At 30.3% G+C, this 26,521-nt stretch overlaps 3 protein-coding genes across 3 annotated transcripts; 1 reads left to right on the forward strand and 2 right to left on the reverse strand.

Moving 5' to 3' along the window:
- Positions 1-639: 639 nt before the first annotated feature.
- LOC145742343 (uncharacterized) lies at positions 640-6,585 on the reverse strand. Its single transcript, XM_082560125.1, has one exon. The coding sequence runs from the start codon at positions 6,583-6,585 to the stop codon at positions 640-642; it is 5,946 nt and encodes a 1,981-aa protein (XP_082416251.1).
- A 2,299-nt stretch (positions 6,586-8,884) lies between these two features.
- LOC145743586 (unconventional myosin-Id-like) lies at positions 8,885-21,446 on the forward strand. The gene is made up of 24 exons (XM_082561585.1): positions 8,885-9,065; positions 9,309-9,415; positions 9,602-9,703; positions 11,020-11,105; positions 11,308-11,481; positions 11,865-11,994; positions 12,850-12,989; positions 13,777-13,864; positions 14,022-14,137; positions 14,683-14,759; positions 14,926-15,064; positions 15,536-15,748; positions 16,136-16,281; positions 16,521-16,653; positions 16,818-16,984; positions 17,183-17,269; positions 18,255-18,375; positions 18,655-18,767; positions 18,982-19,092; positions 19,360-19,504; positions 19,839-19,943; positions 20,053-20,169; positions 20,248-20,402; positions 20,857-21,446. The coding sequence occupies exons 1-24, from the start codon at positions 8,968-8,970 to the stop codon at positions 21,014-21,016; spliced, it is 3,030 nt and encodes a 1,009-aa protein (XP_082417711.1). The 5' UTR covers positions 8,885-8,967; the 3' UTR covers positions 21,017-21,446.
- Positions 21,447-22,148: 702 nt separating this feature from the next.
- LOC145743594 (uncharacterized) lies at positions 22,149-26,091 on the reverse strand. The gene is made up of 11 exons (XM_082561593.1): positions 25,917-26,091; positions 25,753-25,843; positions 25,473-25,641; positions 25,210-25,324; positions 24,747-24,931; positions 24,467-24,622; positions 24,127-24,204; positions 23,813-23,950; positions 23,575-23,679; positions 23,239-23,406; positions 22,149-23,059 (listed from the first exon to the last, which is right to left on the reverse strand). Exons 1-11 carry the CDS (start codon positions 25,924-25,926, stop codon positions 22,898-22,900), a joined length of 1,377 nt encoding a protein of 458 aa, XP_082417719.1. The 5' UTR covers positions 25,927-26,091; the 3' UTR covers positions 22,149-22,897.
- Positions 26,092-26,521: the final 430 nt, after the last annotated feature.

Raw genomic sequence — 26,521 nt, forward strand, 5'->3', positions numbered from 1 at the left:
GTTAAACCTTACTTCGGCCTTACTTATTTATGAGTTTTTACGTCCAGCGAACTGACCAAAAGGCTATATTGCCAGTTATTTAAAGCGAAATAAAATAGGAGAAAGCGCATACAAACAATAAAGAAAATACAAAGCATTATCGATAAACAGAACAACAAGTGCGTCATAAATGACGATGGGGAGTGAAAATCTCCCGCAGCTGGGATCAAGCCGAATGATTCAGCATGAAACGCCGGAGCTCACTAAAAGTGACCTCCCGCTAATAAATCATTTCAAATTTTTAATAAGATCGATAATGGACATAACATACCGGCCCCAAATGACAGAGTGTAATAACACGAGGGCATTTAACAACAAAAATGTTCATTATACGATAACAAAATACAAGAAATAAACACAATAACTGCATTCGAAACTTCAACAAAAATACAAAGTATTCAGTTAACATTACGTATAACATATAATAACGATGAAACTAACGCTACATCTATAAGGTAGCAAGTGTGTCAGTTCATGCAATACAAGGCACACCTATCACAAAAATACGTTTTACAAAAATGATATGAAAGTGTAAAGAAGAAAAACTGTGAGGCATGCAGGCGTAAATACAAACACAAATAAAACATCGAAAATACAAATTTATGCGACCCCTTCTAAAAGGCAAATTTTGCGAATGTCTCGGGTTAAGGTAGCATATGCAGTGCGCACCTGGACACGGCGCACCATCCCGTTCTTGTCTTTAATGCACTTCTCGATAATCCCCTTCGGCCAGAGTCCTCTCTTCGCGTTCTCATTAACGATTAAAACCACGTCGCCAACCGTGAAATTCCTCATCGGTTGAACCCATTTTTGTCGCAATTGTAACAAAGGCAAATACTCTTTGGTCCATCGGTCCCAAAATTGATCAGCAAGAAGTTGAACCAACCTCCACGATCGCCTGTAACCGTCTGCCTTGACAAACGTGTCTGGAGGCAGGTCATTGTCTATTGCTCCTTTTAGCAACATATTTGGCGTCAATGCCAATTCATCTTTGCAGTCATCGCTGAGTGGCACCAGAGGTCTGCTGTTCAAGATTCGTTCCACCTCAGCCATCAAGGTTAAAAGTGAAAAATCGTCAAGAATGGTTTCGCCCATTATTAGCCTCATGATTTTCCGAACGGATCGTATCATCCGCTCCCAGACTCCGCCTTGGTGACTCGCAGCTGGCGGATTAAAACTCCAATCAATCTCGTTTTGTAGGAGCGCGTCGTGAATTTGCTTTTTATTCCATCTCCTGATACCTTCTCGTAGCTCTCTCTCGGCCCCAACAAAGTTTGTGCCGTTATCGCTATAAATTCTTTTTGGACCCAAGCGGCGAGACGAGAATCGGCGGTAAGCATCAATAAAAGCACTTGTTTCTAAGGATTGGGCTACTTCGATGTGAATAGCCCGAGTAGCCATGCAAGTAAAAATACAAGCATATCGTTTAATTTGACTTCTACCACTTTTTGTGAGAATTGGCCCCATGTAGTCAACTCCCACACATGTAAATGGAGGATTATTTGAAGTGACCCTCGGCATCGGTAAAGTGGCCATAATTTGTTCCCCCACTTTAGCAGACCAAAATCGGCATTTTCTACAGCCTCTTAGAATCCTTCTGACAGTGGCTTGTCCGCGTAGAATCCAAAAACGTTCTCGAATGGCGGACAAGACATGAATTGTTCCCGAATGCCCATGCCTGTTATGATAGTTTGTCACAATAAGTTCAGTTACAACATGGTTAGATGGAAGAATCATCGGATGTTTGGTGATTAGAGGGACGGTTGAATTATGTAGCCTGCCACCAACGTACATAATGCTTTTAACTAAAACCGGGCTTAGCTTTCTTAAAGTGCTAAGCTGTTTTGATTTATTTAGATGTTGCTGAGACTTGAATTGTAAAGGCTCGTCAAAGGTTTGGTGGTCATGAAATTGATTGATCACCTCGGAAAAGGATTGTCGTTGAACTGCCCGCACAATGGCAGCTGTTGCGCTATTTAGTTCTTTTAGCGATAAAAATTCAGGAATGGCGTATTTGTCGTTAGATTTAGCTTTCCGTTGAGACACCTTCCATAACAAAAAGGTGCGATATCGCAGAATCCAGGCGGTTGCTCGTTGTAGGTCTGTAAACGAAGAATAACGACGCCACAAACGCAGTAAACTAAATTGATCACTGCAAACAACATTACACAAGGTCACTGACTTGACCTCAGGATCGGCGGTCAATAACGGCAAGATAGCAGGGCGAACCGGCCAATGTTCGACTGTCTTATAAAGAAAGGTTGGGCCTTTAAACCACAGGTCTGCCTTGTGCAGTTCATTAGGCATTAAGCCTCTTGATGCAATGTCAGCGGGATTTCGCTTTGTGTCAACATGCATCCACTGTTCTGGTTTCGAAAGCGAATGAATCATTTCTAATCGATTAGCGACAAAGGTTTGAAATCGCGTTGATGTGTTTGTAATGTATTGGAGAACGGTTGTAGAATCAGTCCATAAATAAACATTGTCAATTTTATATTCCAGTTCTCGACGTATAAGGTCGCTGAGTTTTACGGCTACCACGGCCGCCGTAAGTTCGAGTCGGGGTACGCTTACAGGCTTAAGGGGAGAAACACGTGCCTTCCCCATTACAAAAGACAAATAAATATTTCCATGCAAATCAATCATGCGTAGATAACTAACAGCACCATAACCCACATTGCTAGCATCACTAAACGTGTGCAGCTCAATACAACAATAATCAACATTTACAGGTTTAAAACATCTGGGTATACTAATGTGCTCTAAATCAACAAGAGTGTTAAGCCAATTATTCCAAGTGTTAATATGTTGTTCTGGAACCAGATCGTCCCAGCCCAACTGTGCAGAACATGCTTTCTGTAAAAGTTTGCGTGCAGGAAGAATAAATGGAGAAGAAAAACCCAATGGGTCATATACCTGACTTACCATCGATAGTATACCGCGTCTCGTGGACGGTTTAGTTTGAACGTTTACTTTTACCTCGAAACAGTCTAAAGAGGTGTTCCAATACACACCAAGCGCTCGCTCGGTTGGCAGTTCGTGTAAGTCTAAATTTACCACCGAAGATGCCAAGTCACACGCTGGGATTGACGATAGTACGGACCTGTTATTACTAATGTATTTCGTTAAATGAAAGCCACCGCTTTTAAGAAGCGGTGAAATAGCAGATATAAGTTCTACAGTATCATCAACAGACTTACACGACTTTAACAAATCATCTACATAAAAGTTACGCTTAATAGTATTTACAACATTCTTATCTGCTTTTGTTGCGTTGTCGTCAGCAGTTTTCCTAAGCGCATATGACGCACAGCTTGGCGACGAAGTTGCACCGAAAATATGCACGTTCATCTGATAGTCAACTGGGGCTCGAGAAAGGTCATTATCGGGCCACCACAAAAATCGCATGGCATCACGATCACATGGTCTCACAAAAACCTGATGGAACATGCCTTTAATATCTGCCACGAGGGCAATAGCCTCTTGGCGAAAGCGCAAAAGCACTCCCACCAGACTGTTAGTAAGGTCAGGCCCCTGTAATAAAACATCATTTAACGAAACACCGCAGTGTTTCGCAGCACAATCAAACACTATACGGAACTTAGGGCCCGTACAGTGGTGTGGTATATACCACGTTATATCATTTAGACAGTTCCTATTAGCCAATACAGTGGCATGTCCTAATTTTACATATTCATCAATTTTCTCCCTATATTGCCTAAAAATATCAGGGTTAGCAATAAACTTCTTCTTCAAAGATTGCAGCCTTTGAAGTGCCATCTTCCTATTCTTCGGAAGTTTGATATATTCCTCTTTCCATGGTAATCCGATTTCATAGTGTTCGCCGTTCCGCGAAACTGTTTTATCCATAATTTTTAAAGCCCTTTTGTCGTTTAATGACATTTCGCTCCTTTGCTCACAATCAAGGTCATGAAAGTCGCTCGACAAGACATTTAAAATGTCGCTGCATGATGCTGATACTTGTTCAGGTTCATGCATAAAGTTAACATTTATTCGTTGCGATTGTTTCTTTATATTATGGTCCGAGCCAAACAATGTCCAGCCTAAGGCCGTGTGTAACCCGAAAGGCTGGCCCTTTTTGCCGTAACGCCATTCAGAAACCCTGAATGCATCGTGAACGTTGTTTCCCAGAAGCAGCTCCACTGATTTTGATTTAAGTTCAGGAAACTTCAGGTCACGCAGATGCGGATACATGTTTGCCACCTTTTCCGTAGGAATGCTGTCACTTACGTTGACAATATGGTCGAGCACCAAAAGTTTTTCGACATTAAACGATTCTGTTTCATTGATCCCCTTTACATATAACGAGTCAACTCGGCTCCCATGGCTTGTTACCGAATTTGCTGTGTAGAGCTCGATATGTTCTTTTGTCTCCTTGAGACCCAATTTCTTTGCAAGGCTTGCAGTGCAAATACTTGTATCTGAACCGTCATCTAGAAAGGCGTATGTTTTCACAAAATTACTTTGATTGTTGCCCCAAACTTTAACTGGCACAATCTTGAAACGTTTCACATTTTTTACGCTGTTGTGGGAAACCTCGTTGCATGCCACAATAGCTGACTCGCTTTGCGGCTCCGCACTAGCCTCGGCGCTACTTGGCGGAATATTAATATGCAGGAGAGTGTTATGTCTCTTGCCACAATCCCTACAGCCTTTGTCATATTTACAATCTCGGGACTGATGTCCTGCTCGAAGGCATTGAAAACATAAGCGTTTGTTTTTTACGTGCTCACGTCGATCTTGTGGGGTTTTTGATTTGAAAACTCCACATTGCCATAAAGGGTGGTGTTCACTGCAAGATGTGCACTTTTGCACAGGACCATTATATCTTCTTTTGTTGCTTTCTTTTTCAACAGAAGCGAATACACGACCAGGGCGGGTTGCCCTACCTCTAGCAGTGTATTGGGCAGTGGGCACCTTTGACCTGCAGTCCCGTTCAAGCTGCAGGCGGTGTAAAGATCGACGTTGATGTTTCGCAATTCTTTTTACGAACAACATAACATCTTCAAATGTTGGTGTTTTGCCATGATCTTCCATGTCATTAGCGAATTCTTTATAACTTTTCCAAGCATTTTCTGGAAATCTTCGTAAGACTTTGAAGATTGTGTCTTGACTGTTAAGGTCACATTCAAAGCCACCTGCACTTAAAGTACAAGCACAAAAGTAAAGGTCGTCGGCAAATGTGTTCCAGCCGTCGGCATCAAACTCCTTTAGTTTTGGTGCATTTACTATTTTATCCGTTGCAGCTTCTTTGAGTATATCAGGCTGATTGTACTTTTCATGCAGTCTAAGTCGTGCCTCACGGTATGCCTTAGTTCGGTCTGCGATGACGTCACAACCGCGAATCGCTTGTAGGGCCTCGCCAGTACAATATTTAAGTAAAAAACTTAAACGGGCACTGTTATCGTGAATTCTACGTTCAACAAATTCTTCAAAACGTCTTATAAATCCCAAGTATTGTAACACGTTGCCACTGAAGCTATCCAACTCAATCTTTGGCGTGGCAAAATCAAAACTTGAAAATGGCGGCTGATGCTGCTGAACAGGTTGAGGTCGGTCATAAACACGATCCTCTTGGCCGGAAAGATAATCCCTCGGGTCCGCTAATACGGACGGCTTTGGTCGATGTGCCAATGCCGGTGAAACTGCAGTTGGTGCCGGCCCCGCTGCCTTTATTGAGCGAGGTGATTTGTCGCCTTCGTATATTCGTAAATGCGACAATGATGTTTCATTAAAGTTCACTTCTGGTTCGGTAACAGGCTTTGCAGCATATTGTTTCAGTCTTAAAGGCAAAACCTCAGAGATGTCGGAGCCAAATTCGCTATCTTCGTATCTCTCAGCAAAACGAACCTTTTCTTGTGCATGAACAATTTGTTCTTGCATTTTAAGTTCCTCGTGTTTCCTGTTTAACTCTTTAACTTTTCTCTGGGCTTCAAGTTCCCTTTCTTGGCGCTTAGCTTCAAGTTCATCTTGAAGTTTGTCAATTTCGTGACGCTGTTTCATAAACTCAGCTGTTGAGCGGACAACTTCCACATTTTCTTCGAGAGCTTCAACGCTTCGTCTGCTGCGGTGCGAGCGACCAGATCTGATCGACCGTCCGGCAACAGAACCTGCTCTTGAAGAAGTTTTTCGGACACAGGTCTCCAAATATGCCTGGTACCGATTGTCGGCTACAACTTTCCGCTGTTCTACTTCCTTCAACTTTGAAGTAGCGGAGGTTCTTACATCTCCCTCTGACTGGGAAATATAGTTCTTGCACGCGCCTACAACTCTTTCGTAGGCCGTATCAAAGTCACCCTTTAACCTTGTGACTTCTTTACTATCAGAGCACTCTGCTTCTATTTCTTTGCAAAGTTTGTTCTCACATCGGGTAAATGCCGATAGAGTATATGTACGCTCTTCCTTTGACCCCAAAGGTCCCGACTTAGTAACAGTTTTACTAGTCGAAGTGTCCACAGTGGTGGACGAAGTAACAACCATACCTTCCGTTGTTACGGCGGGAGAAGTGACGTTTCCTTCCTCCATATTTTACAAAAATTAATTAACAACTTAGTTAACAAAATCCTATGTATATTATTAACCACACACACAAGTTATTGAATCTTATATTCAACAACTTTGCAAAAGCTAACTATCACAAATTAGCACACAAAAAATGCTTTTAACTACGCACAAGTAATACCTAACAACTTTCCAAATCTTACTAAGGTAAACCTCATAAATCTCGCAATGTAGGATCTAATACACTCCTACTATGGCTTAAACAATTATTAAACCCCAATAGAGTACGCTGTAAAGATAAGCATCGATAAGAAAGCCACACTTAATTAAAATACACAAAATAGTCGTGTTAAATCAAACTCGCTAACTTATTACCAAAACCTGCCCAAGGATTCAATCTACCAAATGTAATCTGTACAAGCGGTTTTTAATCAGAATTGAAACTACAGGAAATGCGAAATAAATGCGACACAAAAATATGACATGAAACACAAACTATAAAGTATATAATCAACAAATTAAGTATAAAAGCGAAAGTCTAATTGTGTGTTAAACCTTACTTCGGCCTTACTTATTTATGAGTTTTTACGTCCAGCGAACTGACCAAAAGGCTATATTGCCAGTTATTTAAAGCGAAATAAAATAGGAGAAAGCGCATACAAACAATAAAGAAAATACAAAGCATTATCGATAAACAGAACAACAAGTGCGTCATAAATGACGATGGGGAGTGAAAATCTCCCGCAGCTGGGATCAAGCCGAATGATTCAGCATGAAACGCCGGAGCTCACTAAAAGTGACCTCCCGCTAATAAATCATTTCAAATTTTTAATAAGATCGATAATGGACATAACACAAACTGTCGAAGAGATGGTAACAAGCGTCAAATTAAACCACCACAACGGTTTACCCATTTAACGTAAATGAACAATTTTCCGCTTCTGGAGGGGGGTAATGTAGCGGCCCCTTAGGGACACGTGATTTTGCCTGATAAGAAGTCTGGGCTACAGTCTTATCTTTTGCCTTTTTTGTATTATGTTGTGTTTTATAAACCGACTACCAATTCATTACTTACTTAACTGTTTTTGCTTAACTGAATAATAAATTATATTGTTACAATTTATATACGCTAAAAACTGTTATATTTTACAAGAAAATTAAGCATTTACTAGTGGTAATTATATACTGCATATATTTTTTTACAATTATTTATTCGAGATGTGGAAAGGTCGACTTCAAGACCATAACATAAACAATTACTCTGACTCAGTCCCGAGGTGCCATTGGAAAATTATTGATTATGATTGCACGCCAACTATAAACTGCTGTATAAGTGTTGGCTCAGCAGGAGTTTATTGGCCTTACTTTATTGGGAGCAGTGGTGATTGATCTTACATGAAGTGGAGACGTGTTTTGACCACAACACCATGTTACTTATCATTTTTTTTAGCAATTTTTGTAAGAAAAATAACAAAAGGCAATCCTTATTTAAATAAGTAATTAACATTCTCACAGTTTGTTGGATTGTTTTATGTTTTTATCACCAAAAATATAAAACTTTAGCACAATTATATAAAAATAGAAAAAAACATGAATGTTTTTAATACTAAAAGAGAGAATTACCCTCGATTTGAATAACATTTTTAAACAATACCTCTTGAGTATAGTTTGGGTTTTAAAATAACACAGGTTGGAGTTTTCTGACTTATGAAGAAACAAGTTAACCTATTACTAGAAAATATTGTGATTTCATTTACATATTACTTTAGATTTAGGTTTATCCTCATTTCTTAGTGTAAAAAATCGTCTTTACCCGCAGATATCTTGCTTAATATATAACTACATTGCAATCCTAACGCTTGGAAATGTAGATATAACCTTATGTCAGTTCAGTTTTTTTTAATAGCGATTAACTGGGTTTGGCAGCAGTAATAATCGTATGTAACGTTGCCTGGCAAATCATTAGGGCGTATCCGGTAGAATGCCGGCTAATGACGTCATACTACATCGCGATTCTATTTTTATGATAAGTGAATTTGTTTTTGTGTGTGTATAAAGAACAGACAACCAAGGCGTGTTTTGGATGATTAGGTTTACACGATTTGCAGTTGTTTTTGGGTGGTGGACGAAGTTAATCGTTTATGAGCGTTAATTTTACGCCTTATTGTAAATAATTTAAAATTTAACGTTTGTAGTAACTTTAATGAGCTTCGCGACCGTTTTAAATACAAAGAAAATAAACATTAAGACGTATTATTTTCTTAAATTTAAACCTAATAACCATTTTTATTTAACCTTTCACTAAACGTATTGCAGGTTTATATTTTAACTTTATGCATGCACATATAAAAAAACGATTTTTATGCAACTGAATTGGTGATATTTGAAGTTTTATAGAACAGAACCATGAATTCTGTTTTACATTCTGAAGAGCATGGAAAAGGGGATTTTGTTTTGTTGGATAACCTCACAGAAAATGCGTTTATGGACAACCTTAAATTAAGGTTTTTATATTTTACTGTAAAACTTTTTTTAAGGGATTTTTTTTAATTCATATTTAGTTTCTATTGACTTTTATATTTTTTTTAAAAATAAATATGATACAAAAAGTAAGTAACAAAAAAAATTTACTGTTTCATTATGAGGTTTTAAAACAATGTAACAGTACTTTAAATTTAGTGTTATGCGATTGCCTATTATATTAAAATTTGCTTAACAGCATTTATTTTTTAAATTTTTGTTCTCAGGTTTCAAAAAGGAAGGATTTACACTTACATTGGTGAGGTGGTTGTGTCTGTCAATCCTTACAAATCGATGAACATTTATTCTAGTGAATATGTGAAAGAGTATAAGGGTAAATGTTTAAGCATGTGTTTAAAATTACTAGACCTCAGTAGTGATAATAACATTCTTATAACAATTAAATGGATTATTCGGATTGCAAAATGAATTTAATAATTTTTTTAATATTGAATTTATTTAGTAGTATGTATTGACAATATATTATTTACTAAGACTTTATTATTATTTTGTTTAATAGGAAGAGAATTTTGGGAAAAGCCCCCACATATTTATGCACTTGCGGATGCTGCTTATAAAGCAATGAAAAGATATCTAAAAGACACCTGCATTGTCATATCAGGTAAGTCGTCATTTTTGACAAACCTATTTGATAGTCGTAGCTCACTTAATTGTTTTCTTACACTGTTTGCTTAATTTTATTTACTCTTTAATTTAGCCTTGTAATTTACTGCTTAGCAAACATGAGTTTTTTTCTTATTATAAAAAGAGTTTTGTTCATTAAATCAAGTGGAATGTGTGCTTTATCGGTTAAGGTATTTTGTTTAAAATGGTTTGGTTGTTATGTGACTTAGTTTTAGTCATAATGAACATTTTTTAATGTATAAATTTCTCTTTGTTTTTTTGTTTGTTTAATTTTAAATTTTGTACTAGTAATATTGGACCTAGCGTTAAATTTTCTTTAATTTTTTTATTGTTATTATTAGTTCTTTATTTTTTATTTAGTCAATTACGGATTTTTATTTTTATAAAAATTTTATTTTTGTTGTAAAATTATTTAATTAAATAAAAAATTAACATTATTTGGTTAAAAATTATTTACCAAACTTATGGGGTCTTTCCACCATAAGCAATAAATGAGGTAATACTGACATATAACATGAACTAATGAATGGTTGGTTTGAATATCCTGTTATTACCTTACGTAATAGCAACATTCTACGTCTGGTAACAGTTGTTTGTTGTTTAAATTAATATAGGGTTTTATTTGCTCTTATGTTTTTTTGTTTATTTAATCATTTTATTGTTTGCAAAATCTCTATCTTGATTGTTATTAAATATGTATTGTTTATTGTAATAGATATGAAATGTAAAATCTTTAATTTTGTGTAATTTGTTTAATAAACCATGGTGTTTATCATTTTTTTTTTAGTTTTAAGGTTTTTAATTTAGCTTTTAAATATTTCCTAGACCTAAGATTTTACAATATTTTGTAAAATTACTTTGTTAAGAATATAAAAAACACTTAATATAGACATCTTCAGGCCTTAAAGGCAATATGGTTGGAAAATTCCACTTTAAAAGGCAATACAAAAATTGACTAAGCAACTCAGTATACCTTTTATGGCAAAACTATGAATATAAAAAGTTGTTGTGTCTATTTACAAGTTACTCTTACTAAATAGGATTGTAATATAGCATGTAAAATGATGTCATATAGTTTATTTGGTGTATTTTTTTAAAAAGTATTTAAACTAAAATTTAGTTTAAGCAGACATTTGTAAAAATTAATATAAACAAACCAACACACAAAATAATTGCGGCTCTTACAAAATAGTTTGATAATTTTGATAACCTTGTATGTATTTAAATATAATTTTCCTATCAATATTATTTTTTTGAGCCCAGTATTTTTTCAACTTTTATTTTTTATTTTAGGTGAATCTGGGGCGGGTAAAACGGAAGCATCGAAAATAATTATGAACTATATTGCATCTATTACCAACAGCAGTCATCGGACAGAAGTAAATTTTTTAGATATTCACATTTTTTTAAGGATTTTATAAGCGGTCTATTAAATTATGTGCACTTTAGTTTTAAGTAATAATTTTATTGTTTTATTATACTGGTCTAAAGGGTATAACTCACATTAAACATCTATTTTCCTTACAATTTTTTTTCATTTGATTTACAGAGTGTTATTAACTATAATTTTAAAAATTTTAGATTGAAAGAGTAACTGGGATTCTTCTTAAAAGCAATGTTATTCTTGAAACATTCGGGAATGCAAAAACCAATAGAAACGACAACTCATCCAGATTTGGAAAGTACATGGACATCAACTTTGATTTTAAAGGGGATCCGATAGGTGGTCACATAAACAACTACCTTCTTGAAAAAGTAAACCTTTAAAAAGTACCTATTTAAAATAAATAGTCTTTAGAATTAAGTGAAAGAATGATGCTTTAGCTTTAGAAAGTTAATTATCGTTGTAATTATAGTGTGCACTCATAAATGTCATATAATTTAAGACTCACTTTAATTGTGTTAATTTTATTATATAGCTTTGGCTGTAAAGGTTAAATTGTAAATTTAAAAGTCATTAAAATGCCTTAGATATAAATTTTATTATAAAACTTATATTTAAAAACACTATTCTGACCAACACTTACTTTTACAAACATATGTTTTTAATAATACACAAATACTTACAAAATTGATAGTTAAAAGTATATGCAGTTTTGCAATGTTTTCAAATTACTAAACTATTTTTTTTGTTTTAGTCAAGAGTGGTCCATCAACAAAATGGTGAAAGAAATTTTCATTCTTTCTATCAGTTGATTCGAGGAGCTACAGACCAAACATTATCTTCTTTACATCTTAAACGAGATGCTAATGTTTACAACTATATCAGTAAGTTAAATCATTGTGAGATTATACATTAAATTAAAGAAAATACCTACATTTAACCTTTTTACATTAAATTATTCATCTTTTTGTGGTATTATTAATTTTGAAAAAGGTAAATTAAAAATAAAAAAAGTTTTAAACAAATTTAATTTGTTTAACTTAACGGGACTTTTATTGACTTATTATTAAACACTCAATTTCAAACACCATAATTTCAATAATTATCATTTAAAATGATTCTATTACCTAGTTGTGTTATATTCGTCAACAAATTAAGGAAATTAAGATTGAAGTGGGTGTAATTACTTTTAATTGTTTTTTTTTTTTAATAAACAATGACACAATTGAAATAAAGGATATCGAATTTCAACTCCTTTTTTTTTAATTGTAATAAACATCTGTGACAAAATCAAAACCACAAAGAGGTCCGATATTTTAATTCAACATGTACATTAGGGTAACACGCCTGTTTACCTAAAAATGTAACTTTTATATTGTTGTACAAAAAGTTGTTTTAAAAAAAACTGTTTGGATATTTTTTCATAAAATTATTAATAATCAAATTTTAAATATGTTAGTTGTGATGTATTTATTTTGCTAAATTTAATTGATGTAAATGGTTGAAAACATTACATGCGTAAAATTATCATTGAAATTTTAAGTTTTACTCTTTTGGATCAATTATTGTGCTATTTTTTTTAACTTGCCTAAAAATTAACAAGCAGGCTAATTATATAGAACAATATTATAAAAAAAATTTAGTTTATTTAACTAGAAAAACTACCATTGGCAAATGTCAATAATATGTCTTTTTTGCATCAAGAAGAAAAAATTAAAATTATCTATTTTTTATTGCAGAACAGGGGAATGCGAATAACGTTCAATCTATCGATGACAAGCGTACATTCAGAGAAATGAGTGGAGCTTTGAAAGCTGCGGGGTTTAGTCAAGATGAGCAACAAGGCCTCTTCAATTTGCTTGCTGTTATTTTACACTTGGTAAGTGTATACTCTTGTTATTTTTATGAACTAAAATTGTTACTCTATTTTTAGGTTGTAAATTGGGTTTTTTCACATCGAGGATAAATAAAAACAATAAAAATGCATTTTAGTAATTATGATTAATTGTATATATATCATCTTTAAAAATGAAATCACCCTAACTGTCTATAAAGAATTGTGAATTTTATACACTACCTAAACAATACATTAATTAAATTCATTTTTTTGTGGCTTAAATAAATATTTTATATAAAGCTAATTAAATTGCAGTTACGAAGTTTGTAAAAGGAAATTTATAACAGGTAGATTTGTCTAAAAACTGATATTTTAAAATCTCAGTTTGTGCCGTAAACTCCTGCAAAAACAATGTTTTTTGCAAAGTTACATATATCTTTTATTTACAACATTCTACTTTTATTTGTAAAAAGTTGTGAAAACATAAAAAAGTAATTATTGGCAGGTGAACTTTGTAAATTATTTAAAACTGTTTATGACTTGTTATAATTGTTGTATGTATGTTTAAATATTGGTATTATGTATTAGCTAATTACTTCAACCATAACTATTTTATAAAAACACATTTTAAATGTTGTTATTAATAGCTTTTTATTTATTTCTTGTAAATAACTTTAGTTGTGGGTCACTTTTAGCCAATGTTATTTGTTTTACATAAGTTTGTGCATGCCAAACATTGTATTTTATTTAATATTAATATGTATCTACTAAAATTTTTTTTTTGATTTACAAATTGTAAATGTATTTTATTTTTTTAAATTTTTTTTAGGGTAATCTTGAATTTGGAAAAGACGGTGATGAGGTAACAATTAAAAACAAACAAGTTCTGGATTACATTGCAAATCTTCTTCAAACAAGTAAGTATTATATTTCAAATTGTTATAAATACACCAACAAAAAAGTTAAAATAAAAATTAATTTTTTAAAAAAATTTTTGGTGTTAATAAATTTTACTAAATAAAATAAATTTTCTACAAAAAAATTATTTAAAAAATTTTAAATTTTTTTCAACAGAAAGAGAAGCATTAGAGAAAGCCATGTTAACAAGAGTTGTGGCAGCAAGGGGCGAAGTAATATCAGTCGTACATTCTCATGAAGATGCTGGTTTTGCTAGAAATGCCTTTGCAAAGGTAAATTTTTAAGCGTTTTTGTTAAATATTAATTTTTCTGATTGTTATTTTTTAGTAGATTGTTATTTTTTATCAGTTTTTAAACCGCACATTTTGAATAGTTTATGTACTTACTTGTCGAATAAGATTAAAAATTAAAAACACTAATTCATTTTCAATAAGGTTCCTATAAAATATACTTGATTAAATATATATAAAAAGAATTTTTTTTTCGACTTTTTAAACTATTTTATTTTTATTCACTTGGTTATTTCATTTTGTCTTGTATATTTTATAGGTACCGATTTGAGCTTAAAAAGATATGAGTGTACCTAATGTAAATTACAATTATTTAGTTGTAAATGCTTTTATTCAAGTTGTAAAATGAGTAAAAATTTAAAATGTTGATTTAAGAATTAGTGCATTAAATTTAATAGCTTTGATATTTACCTAGGTATACAATTTTTTCCATTACCTAAAGCCTAATTTTTTTAGCTTTTATTCTCTATTTTGGTTTTATTTATATTTTAAAATGGTTTCAAGTAAGTAATTTGTTTTATTGTTAGGCTGTTTATGAAAGATTATTTTCTTGGATTGTTGAAAGAATTAACTCCAATATTGAAGTCAAACTTGATATTACAAGGTATTCCAATACAAAATAATAATATTAATACTAATCACTTAACTTAAAGACACTATATCAGTAAATTTAAATGTGCACAAAATTTGAAATATAAAGCTTGGTGACCTTAACATTACTATTTTTATAGATTTGTTTACACTAGCACCTTTATATTTTTTCATTTCAGATATGGGAAAAGTACGGTCATTGGAGTTCTTGATATTTACGGGTTTGAGATTTTTGACAACAACAGTTTTGAACAATTTTGTATCAACTATTGTAATGAAAAACTGCAACAACTTTTTATAGAGTTGGTTTTAAAACAAGTAAATACATTTGTAAACCATTTAAAAAAAATATTAATGACATACTTTATTCCTATTTTGGTTACTTTTGTAAAATTATAATTGAGAATATGTTTTAAAAACCAATGCCAGGGCTGGTCACATAAATAACACTAACCTTTTAGTTCTAATACAATTGGTATTACTTTTAGCAATACACACACTAAATGACCAATGTTGTAAAATTTAAAATCAATGTGAAGATTTATTTAAATAATCACCCCAATGCCTAACTTTAATGTAACAAAAAAAGTTTTTTATTCTTAAAATGCTGCTTTGTGAACAAGATCTGTATTCAAATTATTTAGGAGGGAATAACCTTAATGTTTATACTTGTATCCTACCTTAATTTGATAGATTATCAATATAGGGTCAGACCTATTAAAGTATGTATTGCCTAAAAGAATTATTGTACATTAAAAAACTGTTAAAATACACTTTATTTTCCTATAGGAACAAGAAGAATATCTTCGCGAAGGAATAACATGGCAGAATATTGATTACTTCAACAACTGTGTCATATGTGACCTTGTAGAACAACCTCATGCTGGTATTATTGCTATACTGGATGAAGCTTGTTTAAATGTTGGTGAGGTAACTGACCAAATGTTCTTGGAGGCCATGGATAAGAAATTAAAGGGCCATCAACACTACACAAGTAGAAGGGTGAGTTAAATAAAGAGTTTAATGATATTTTTTGTAATTGCTACAAAAAAAACATGTCTGTTGGATCTATATACAGTTGAAGTTTTTTGATTTAGTGAAGATTTTATTTACTTTATTAAATATTATTTTGTTCACATTTTGTAATTTTTTCGATTGTTAAAATATTATGGGTAAATATGTTTGGTTTATAATAAATTATTTGCATAAAAATAAATTTAAATTAAGCATAAAAAATGCTAATGCAATTTATATATAGCTTTGTGGTCGATATACATATATTGTTGTGTTTAAAATTTTACCATTAAATCAATTGAAATGAAGCCCATACAACAATTTAATTGTTGTTATAAAACATATGATTAATAATTTACCCTGTTTCTTTTTTAGATTGAACCTAAGCTTAAGGAGTTGGTTCACAACCAAGATTTCCGTATAAAGCATTATGCTGGGAATGTAACTTATTCTGTTAGCGGTTTCATGGAAAAAAATAAAGATCAACTTTTCCAAGATTTTAAACGACTTTTGTATGAAAGGTTAGCAAGAATTTACATAAGAAAAAAGGCATTTAAAATCGAATTTATATTGCAAAGTATGTAAAATAAAGTTGTTTTGATTTAGAAACTGTAGTACCCCAAAAACTAAATATATTATTTAAAAAATCATTATATCTTATTTAAATAAGAATCCTAAATCTAAAATTTTATATCATTTTTTGTGATGTATTTTGTTTAAAATATTCTGAGTGAAAATATAAAATTTATTTTTTGTTAAGTAAAAACAAGGTAATATCTGAGATGTGGCCAGAAGGAGCACAGAGTGTAAAACAAGTTACCAAACGCCCCCAAACTGCTGGAACTTTATTCAAAAACTCAATGATTCAACTGGTTGGAAAACTGGCTTCCAAAGTAAGTTTCTTATAAATACAAATTTAAAAACTTAAACTGTTTTTATTTGTAGCAATTAACTGTTACCTTATTTAAAAAATTGTGTATTTTTTAACAACTTGGCAACCTTATTTTTTGCGTATATTTGTGTTAATAAATTTATGGAAAAATTTTTTTTTTGTCAGGAGCCTTATTATGTTCGTTGCATCAAACCTAACGAGATGAAGTCTCCGGTACAATTCGACGACGAGAGATGTCGTCACCAGGTGGCCTACTTGGGTTTGTTGGAGAATGTTCGAGTAAGAAGAGCTGGGTTTGCGAACCGACAACCTTACGCTCGATTTTTACAAAGGTTTAAATAATTAAATATAAGGAAAAATAATTTAGTTTTTTATTACAATTTTTTTATTTAATAAAATTTTTTGGCGGAAAAAGGTTACCCACATGGGTTCCTGTACTAATTGAACGAGCTTTTAACTTTTTTTTCAATGTTATATTTTCTGGTAAATTTGTCCGATTTCTTGTAATTAATTTTAATCTTAATGTTTAGATATAAGATGTTGTCATCTTTTACATGGCCTAATCATCAGTGTAAAACTGATAAGGAGGCAGTTCAGGCTATGATACAAGATATTGGGTAAGTTACAAATTTTTTTTATTATATTATATATTTTACCCTAAACTCAAAAAAAATGATTTTGATTATTTTTGTCGAATATATTTAAATGCTTTACTATTTCTGATAAATTGTATTCTAAAATAATTTTATTTTTTATAGTCAAATATTTTTTTTTTAATTTAATTTAATAATTGATCAAAAAATTTAGTAATAAATTTATTTAATAATTTGTTTTGATATTTGGCTTAAATTTTTTATTTTTGCAATAAATTGAATATTATTTAACTTTTCCTTTTTTTAATTTCCAAAAAATAATATTTTCTATACAGGTATATAGGGTAAGAAATTTGCATGTGTGATTTGTATTTAACAGTTTATTGATTTTAACTAACTACAGCATGTTAAAATTGTATTTATTACTAACATATAACAAGATTGACCTGGCATCAAGCTAAGTGATGTAACAAAATAGTTTAATCATGATATAACATTACATTTAAATAGAAATAAGTGAATTGTCGTTATAATGGCGTAATTTGATTTAAAATATAAAAACAATTCAGTTGATAGCGAAAAAACAGAATTTTTTACACTTTTTCTATGATATCATATTTTACTAAAAGAAAAAATAATTTAAAGTTATTAAGTAAAAGGAACTAATTAAACAATATACAATAAAAAATACACTTTTGATTTTAAAATTTACACATTAACTTTTGGAAAACTAATTTGACTAGCAGGTACTATTAAGGTTATGTTATATTTTGGTGAATTGAATTTATATATATTATTGTATTTATTTGCATATAACAAGCGCCCATATACATAATTAACAGTTATCATTAACATACAATAAAACATGTAAGAATATCTAAAAATTTAAATTTAATAATTTTTTTTTATTTTTTTAACTATTTTACATAAATTAAAATATATTATGTACTACTATTAAAGTTTGATTATGAAAAAAGTAGATATGAAGTAAATTATTTTGTGAATCCAGATTTGCTGAAGATGTTGCTTATGGGAACACAAAAATATTTATTCGAACACCAAACACATTGGTGACATTAGAAGAAAAAAGATCGGAATTAATTCCACATATCATTGTTCTTCTGCAAAAGGTAAAGTTTGAATTTTTATGTGTATATTTATCCCATGAGTATGAGCTTACTTCTAAACCTATAAATTTTAAAACTGTTAGATTTAAGACCTACCTTTGACATGTAATAGTAATTTAAAGTAAAATTTTAGTACTTTTACAACAATCTACTAATGCAAGGCCTATATATTTTTTTACATAAATTTGAGCAACTTTAGACGAAACCAAATTATTTAAAATTGTCATATGTGCTTAAAGATTTTACACTAGAAATACAATGTAATATCTTAATTTTGCTCAGATGTGGAGGGGGGCAAATGCTAGGAGAAGATATAGGAGAACAGTTGCAATTTACAAGATCATGAATCGATATCGGGTTTATAAAATGAGATGCTATCTACTTGAAATGTCAAAGTAAGAAAAAATTGTCAATTTAATATGCATGTTATGATTATCTAGCACAATACTGAATAAAAATTGTTGTGATAGTTTCTTGAATATGTAGTAAATATAATTTAGGTGTATTATTTTATATCTAAAATCTATTAGTTTTTTAAGTTATTGGGCAATTTTTATACTTTTTTTTAACCGAGTTAAATTTTTAACCTTTTGGATGATTTTATTTTAGACGATTTCAGAATGTGAGAAGGATGAAGGATTTAGGAAAATCAATTCCGTGGGCAACTCCACCAAAAGTTTTAATTTCTTTGGTTGAACAAATGAAATTATTGCATGCAAAGTATGTCAACAGAACTTGAAAATTTATTGCAGATATTAAAATAATGAAATTCATAAAAATATCAGTAAAATTTTTTTTTATCTGTAAAATCTTTTAGGGGGTTTTATTTCAGTATGCAGAAATTTGTGCTTTAAAAGTATTTTTTTAATATTAACCTTGGTTCTTTTTTATAAGATACATTTTACCGTTTTATTCATCAATTTTACTTTTTTTATTCCAGGTCCCCAATATTGTTATTATTTTCAAATTGACTTTTATATAATTTAGATGGAGAGCTTCATATTTGATCAAGTCAGTATCACCCGAAGAGTGGCCAGCAATAAAACTAAGATGTTCAGCTTATGATGCTTTACATAACAAGAGATTGAACTGGATAAGAAAAAGAAAATGGGAAGGAAATTATCTTGCTTCGGTAAAATCATTTTCAAAATGTTTTAATTTTATAAATAACAACCATTACAAGTTTCACAAACTAGTAACAACTTCTTACCATACCTAGGGTTCTGGGTTTGATCCTCACTGCTGAAAAATCTTTTAGAGCATTACTTAGTGTAGTATTAATTTGTAGTTACTGTATATACCTAATAGAATGATGGAATTATTAAGAAATATAAAGCTAGAATATAAATATTATTTAGGTTTAGTGTAGTACACTTTCAGGCTTAGTCAGAATACGAAGTTTTACTTGCAACATTCAACTTGGTTTACCTTGCGTTAGAAAATTCACTAAAATTTTTATTATGTAGATGTCGGACAATGCTGCTCTTGCATCTACATTTATGTCGTCAAGTAATACCTTGAGAAATAAATCACATTTTAACAAAGTCCTCTTTTCAGCTCATGTTAGAAAGGTAAATTAAAAAAAATGAATAAATCGATCTTAACTTGATGTTGTTCACATATATATATATCATTTACAAATTAAAAACATTTTAAATCATATTTTTTTTATTTAAACAGGTTAACAAAGGATTTAAATGCGAAGATCGAGCAATTTTGATTTCAGACAAATTTCTCTTTAAACTCAACCCAGCAAAATCCTACAAAGCAATGGCATCAGGCATTCCAATCAGAAATGTAATAAACTTTATTAAAATTTTGATAATTGAATTTTTATTTTGTGATCAAATAAATGGATTTTTTATTAATTTTTAGATCACTGGAGTAAGTATTACGGGCAACACCGACCAACTGATAATTATTCATCTTGAAAAACATGATGATCTGGTTGTTTGTATTCATAAAACTAACCCAGAAAATGAGGATAGAGTTCCAGAGGCTGTGGCTCACTTGATCAACGTTGTTAAAGAGTAGGTTACAGTTTTTTATTAAAAAAAAATTTTAAAATTGAGAAGGCTAACTCTACGCCTTAAAAATGGCATAAAATTAGGCACAATATTGCCAGATCATTAACCCACTGATTGTTTATTGGAAAAGTTAGTAGTGTTTATATAAAAAAAACTGCAATATTCTATGTGAGCTGTAGTAATTAAACTCAGGACTCTGTGTTGTGATGTCTGGCGACATTAATAGAAAGTTTTTCTACAGTGTGTTCTAAGAAAGGTGTTTATCACAAAATTTTAGGTGTTTTTATCAAAAGAAAATACTTGCCACAATGTAATATTTCTTCAACAAAAACAAGTAAAAAAACTATTACTGTCAACTTATATATGTTCATCATTATTCATTACTTTTTTGATTATTTTTTTTAAATCTATTTATACTAAAAGAAATTTTTATTTAAATTGAATAATATAAATATAGAAGTCAAAACAAGGAGCTACAAGTAAACATTGCCAAACAACTTCAATGCAAACTTGGTGGAAAGATGAAAAGTTTATCAGTTGATCATCAAAATGGAGGAAACCCAAATTTCCGCAAAGTTTCCGGCACCGTTCTCACCCTTGTTGCTCCTCCTACTTAAATTTTAAATTAGAGGCTAAGTAGAATTTTTTTAAGGTAGTTGTTAGCGCTTTTCATGTTAATTAAATTAATATGTTTTTGCAGTATTAAATATAAGAGTGTAAAATTTTAATGACCAAATTTAAAGAATGTAAATTTTAGAATTATCACTGATTTTTTTTTGAAAACTGTTTTATTAAATTTTTAGTATTTTTTAAATTTTAAATCGCTGTAATTTTTTTTTTATTTAAATAGAATGTATCTTATGCAGAATGTCAATTAATAATGTCTACCAAATATTTGCTATAATTTTAAGTTAACTGCTGTATGTTTTTATGTTTTTTTTTTAGCTTTTTTAGTTGTTTTTTTGCTTTTATAGAGTTTGTTGAGTTAGTGAAATAATTTTAATGATTTAACGAAATATAATTACTGTTGGTTACTGTATAAGCTCTCAGGTGATAAAATATATACTTATACTTTTACAAAAAAATAAAATAAAATCTATTTGCCATTTATTTAGATTTTTTTTTCAATTATTTCTAAATTAATTTGACAATATTTTTAATTCTTTTTTGAATTTTTAAAAGTATTAATTACCAGTTGTTTGTAATTTTTTTTAGTTAATTAAATTATGCTTTTTAGTACAATATATGTGACCAAATATTTGTATTTATAAGCATCACTGTACTTAATTGTGCTGTATTTTACATTTTAATTATGACATATTAATTAATTTCACCAAAAAATATTCATAATAATTGTATGTTTAGTAATACATAAAACTGTATTTTTTATCCTATCAACCCATTCCTAATTTTTTTCTGATTAATCATACCAATTAAAAACTATTAAAAAAAGAATGTATTTTAGTAATTTTATCTTAACAATCCATCGTTTTATTACTGTATATACATACCAATAACAAGAAGCATTGTGAATAATCACTTTTTCTATTTAATTTCCGCTCTAATGCCACTAGTTGTTTAATGTTGCTGGTGTTCCAATAAATATATATATAGGCACATTATATCGGTTGTTTGTTTTAAGTTACTCTTATATTATAACACCAAACTAAGTCACATTTTTATTGTTTCTAAAAATCACAACATACAGTTACCTACATGGAAAAGTGCAAATTGGTTAATATTATCTAACTTTTTAACTAATTCAGTGGAAAACCGTACATTTAAATAGAATAATAAAAAGGTAAATTAGGCAACATAGTCACATTGGTAATACATAATATACTAAACTAATTACCTAACATTTTAATATAAATAGTAAAATAACAATTTTTTTTTAAGTAAAAAATTTGGCAAGTAACCCTTGTTAGTAATTGATTAATAAGAGTTTTGTTTAACTGTTTTTTGTAGTTTTAACATGTAAATAAGCAAAAGTTTTTTTTTCTGGCAACACATATGTAATTACTTATATTTTAAAATTCGTTCTGTAACCCTTTGAATCAAGAAACAAATACTCAGATTTTTATAACTTTTAGGTAAAAATTAAAAAATGTTAAAATTTTATGAACAAAACAGAAAATTTAAATTTAGAAACATAATTGAAAAATATTAAAGTTAAGAGACTCATTTTGATTATTTTTTGAAAAAAAAGCTGGTGAATTTTTCCTGAGAATTACAGTACAGCAAACTAAAAGACTAAATTATACATACTATATTAACACAAAACTTTAGTTATTAACTAGGGGTGGATATAATTGCAAAGGTAATATAACTATTCCTAATAATACACTAATCTAAAAAAAAATAATCAGTAACATAATTCATAATACTGATGCGACATAATTTCAGTATTTCTATATAAAAGTAAAAATTAAATTTGGTTCTATGACGTACTGAAAATTGCTTGTGATTTCAAATAGATAATTTTAAACTTAAAATTCTTATTTGAAGTTAAGACTGTCTGCTGTCCTGGTCATATTTTCCCAATGTTGAGATTGGAGAGATTTGTTTCTATCCATTTCTGACTTAAGTGTTCCAATATCATCTTGTAGTGTGTACAAGTGATTTTCCAATCTCGAAACTTCAGCTGATTTCAAATCCAACTGGAAATTACAATTTGTTTCAAATTTGTTTTGTTTGTCAAGTTAAATTGCTTGGGCTGACTTAAAGCTATTTTAATTCCATACCTGCTATCCTAAGTTTGATCCTTACTACTGTTAGATCTTAGTTTAAGTAAATATAGCAGTAAACGATGCCATGAAGATAATTGTTTTTTACTAACCTTTTTCTGAAGTTGAGCTATGTGTTCCACTAAAATTTGTTTGTCTTTTCTGAGTTGTGCATTCTCACCATCGCTTCTACCATATCTTGCTTCCACCTCATCCAATCTGCTTTGTATTGATTTGTTGTGAAATTGAGTGCTCGTCATTCCATCTTCTGTTTTCATCATCTTATTATATCAAACAGGTAGATTTAGTGTTTATATTTATTATAAAGACCTTTATACTAAAATAATAACTAACTTAAGTTGATTTTGGAAAGATTATCTAGTAAAAAGAATTCAAAAATTACACATGCTTAATGTTACTCTTATGCATATACAAATATAATATATTACTTGTGCTTCCAAATCATGAAATTTTTTCCTTTCATAATCCAACATTTCACGTAACTTTTTAATCTCTAACCCAAGAACCTGGGTACTTCCACTAAGCTCTGTTATCTATGCATGTATAAATTTTAAAAACTGTTAAAACAAATTTATTTTTAGTAATTTAAACGAATAAAGATTTTAAAATTTAAAATTTTCATTACTTTAAAAATAAAAAAACTTGAATAAAGTATTTTTGACTCACTTTAGAAGTGTGAGTTTGGGCTCTTGAGTCTTTCTCATCTCTCATTAGTCTTTCATGGTCGAGTTGCTTACTTAGGTCTAAAACTTGAGAATGTAAACTTGCATTCTCATGAGTAAGTTTGCTAACTGTTTCAGCCATCTAAACGAAAAGCAAAACAACATTACAACAAAAAACGTTTTAAAAACCATATTTGACAAGAGCCATAAAGTTTAATAAATAATTGGGTAATTAAAGAAAGAGTCCTAATAAATATTAATTTTGGTCTTCACTTTAACAAAACTTGGTAAAAATATTATCTTATTTTTATAATTTACTTTATCTTTCAGCAAGCGATCCTGGCCAGCTGATATTTCAACTGCACGAAGTTCTTGTCGAATTGATCGAATTTCTTCCTAAAATATGAAAACAGGGTTAATTTGAAAGTATTTTATAGGTTATTAGACAGACAATACTATAAACAAGTAAAAAAATTTCAATCTAAAAAGAATAACTAAGGAAAACAAGGTCAGCACAGTTAAAATGTGAAAAGCTAGCCTTTAACGTTACAGACCATACCATATCAATTACATAAAGAAATACAAATATGATAAATACTACCTTACAACATTTTGAGTATTATGTTGTAAATTACAGCATATAAAATTCACAGTCTACCTTGTAATCCCTTGTAATTTTATCTTGGATTGCCAACGTGCTTGTGTTGTATTTTTCCTCCAAATAATGCATGTCGGATTGCTTTCTTAAACACTCATTTCGTTTCTCTTCTAGCAGATTGCTTGTGTCATTATGCTGGGTTATTCTTTGTTCAAGCTAGAAAAAATAATGTATAACAATTCGTTAAATCAACTCTTTAAATTAAAATTCGTTTTTTAATTCAGTAAAAAGGCACAATACCCTTTTTTTAGTATGCATTTGAATTATTTTTCAAACTTACCTGGGACTGTGTTATGTTTTTTGTATGTCTTTCGTGGCGAAGTTCTGCCGCAGTTCTTTCTAAATTTTGCCTTAAATTGACAAGCTCTGAGTCTCTTAAAGCGATATCTCGATCAGCTACTTCTTTCATTTTTTTTAATTCGATAATTTGTTCCATCAAGAGTGATTTTTCTCTTCGATAATTATCTACAAATGAAATTTTTATTTAATAAGTGATTCCTATCTAATTGAGACCTTACCATTTACAAATATGCACCCTTATCACGTTTTGCGTTCTGTAGCCGTGGCAAACTTAATACATTTTAATTTAAAAAAAATATAGTTTATACAAAAGGCAAGTAAACAAAAAGTGGAAATCAAATAGTCCTCGGCCTACTTATGGAATAAAATATATACTATGTGGCATATATATGTACTTTATTTGGATAGAAATTTAGCTATGTATTGTTTTATCAATTCCCAACCTTCTGTAGCATAAAGATCTCCTTCAATTCTAGCTTTTTCATTTGTTAACATTGATATGTTGGCATCTTTTCTTGTCACTTCTAAACTCATTCCATCAAGATCACCTTGCATGTCCTTTGTGACAAAAATAAACATTTCAAATCTAAAAACTTTTATTTCAAAAATAAATTAGGACAGTTTAATAAGCTACTCTATTTTAGGTTTAATAGTTTACTCAACCGCAAGGGTCAATTTTAATTTTTTAGGTTAAATATTTATTAACCTTTAGTTTGTACATCATCTTGTCTGCTTCTCTTGACATTTTTGGATGAATATCGGTTGCTTTCTTTGCTTGTTCTCGCAAATATTGAGCTTCCAATTCCAAAAAATAAATTTGTTGTTGGAGGTTTTTGATATATTCTGATTCCACATCTTTCAAGGAGCTACTCTTTCTTTAAAATTAATTAAAAGTTAATTTTACTAATACTTTAAATTTAAAAATTTAAATAAAGTAAAAGTAAGTCAAAACTCTTTAAAAAGAAGACAAATCAAAGTAATATTACCCTTGTGAGAAGGCAGGAGAAAGTGTTATCTTTTTTGCATCTTTGCCTTTGGGCCTTTTCTCCTTGGAATATGATTCTTTACCTCTTTGTTCTGTAATAAAATATAAACTTTAATTGAATGCCCATTGATATCTTAAACGTTAAGTGTAAAAATGTTTACTTACTTGCTAACATTATTTAAGTTAGTCTTTTTGCGATTAGAAATTGCCTAAAAAGATGTATTGCAACTTGATACGTGCTACTGGTTGGTTTCTTTAGTTATTAAATGATTACAAAATTAGCCGGGTTCAATAATGTTTGTTTAAGTTTCTATTTGCACTGTTATGTCATACACACGAACGCGCACGTCTACAATCGCATAATCACCTTCGCGCAAGCGAACAATTGATTACACTAGTTGTCCTAGGTAACCATAAACATGCTATAAATCAATGTTAGTTTTTTTTCCAAAGTAAAAACAACTTGACCTAGTTGCTTTTTAGCATGTTTTGTAGTGTTATGTTGCACAAACTATTTTATAAAAAAAGCATTTTAAAGATGAAAAGCACTAAAGTTGATATTGTTTAAATGTGGTTTTGGGATCTTTTTAAATCCATATTCACATTTTAACTTTTGTTTTTGCAGTAAAAATAATTAATACATGCCGTATATGTATTTTTTTGTAAGTAAATAAAAAAATGTAATAAGTTTTTACTTAAAGTTTATAACAAACGAGGATAAAAATCATGATTTGTCTGACTTGACTGTTTGTTGTTTTGAATTTTATTTT

Source organism: Corella eumyota, chromosome 2 (genome assembly GCF_963082875.1).
Source record: "Corella eumyota chromosome 2, kaCorEumy4.1, whole genome shotgun sequence".
NCBI classification, from domain to species: Eukaryota; Metazoa; Chordata; class Ascidiacea; order Phlebobranchia; family Corellidae; genus Corella; species Corella eumyota.